General features: G+C 37.2%; 1 protein-coding gene across 1 annotated transcript in view; it reads right to left on the reverse strand.

The window, feature by feature from the left end:
- LOC104777539 (serine decarboxylase-like) overlaps positions 1-535 on the reverse strand; it is a gene marked incomplete in the record, with an annotated part of 3,084 nt that extends 2,549 nt beyond the window's left edge. The window contains 1 exon segment of the mRNA XM_010501815.2: positions 36-535. Coding sequence (XP_010500117.1) covers positions 36-354 — 319 coding nt within the window.

A 736-nucleotide genomic window follows, 5' to 3' on the forward strand; every position in this document is an offset into this window, starting at 1 on the left:
GATCAAGACGATGATGGATTCAAAGTTATACATACCTAAATGGTATTTGGTTCGTTCAACCAAAGTTTTGCGATAACGAGCGAGAACACTAGCCATATAAGCTTCTTTATCACCGGTGAAATCATCGTTCACCTCCGGTTCTGTAACAGCGAGTGACGTCGTGTGAATATTCCTACCGAGAACCATCTCTCTATCTCCTCCTACTCCGTTCGTTTTCTTCAGATTCTCTTCATTTGTCGTCACCGGAGAAGGTAATGGTTCGGTGACAACAGCGGTTGGATCGAAATCGTCGGTTAAGATGTCGTTGAGGTTCGTCATTCCAAGGAAATGATCAGATTCGAAAGCTCCAACCATGGTTAAATAAAAGAGAAGAGAGAAGAGAGAAGAGGATGGAGGAATCTGAAGAATCTGTAGATCTGAGAGTGATTGGAGGAGAAGCGGTGAAAATGGTGGGACAAAGAGAGAGAGACGCTGCCTCGTTGATTTTTATTTATATAGAGAAACAAAGTGGCAAAATTGATTCTCTTTTGCCCTTTCGCAGTAGTCACTTGTGTTGTTTTGTTGTGTGTGTGCTCGTGAGATTTTTTAATTATATAACAAATGTGGTTGTCATGAGGTTTGTATTTTTTTTATGCTATTAAAGTAATTGTAAAGGTTGCCAACTTGCTAATTGCTATTGAGATTTTTTTTTTTTTTTTTTTTTTTTTTTTTTTTTTTTTTTTTTTAAAAAAAAAAA

This window comes from Camelina sativa, chromosome 3 (genome assembly GCF_000633955.1).
Source record: "Camelina sativa cultivar DH55 chromosome 3, Cs, whole genome shotgun sequence".
Classification (NCBI taxonomy): domain Eukaryota; kingdom Viridiplantae; phylum Streptophyta; class Magnoliopsida; order Brassicales; family Brassicaceae; genus Camelina; species Camelina sativa.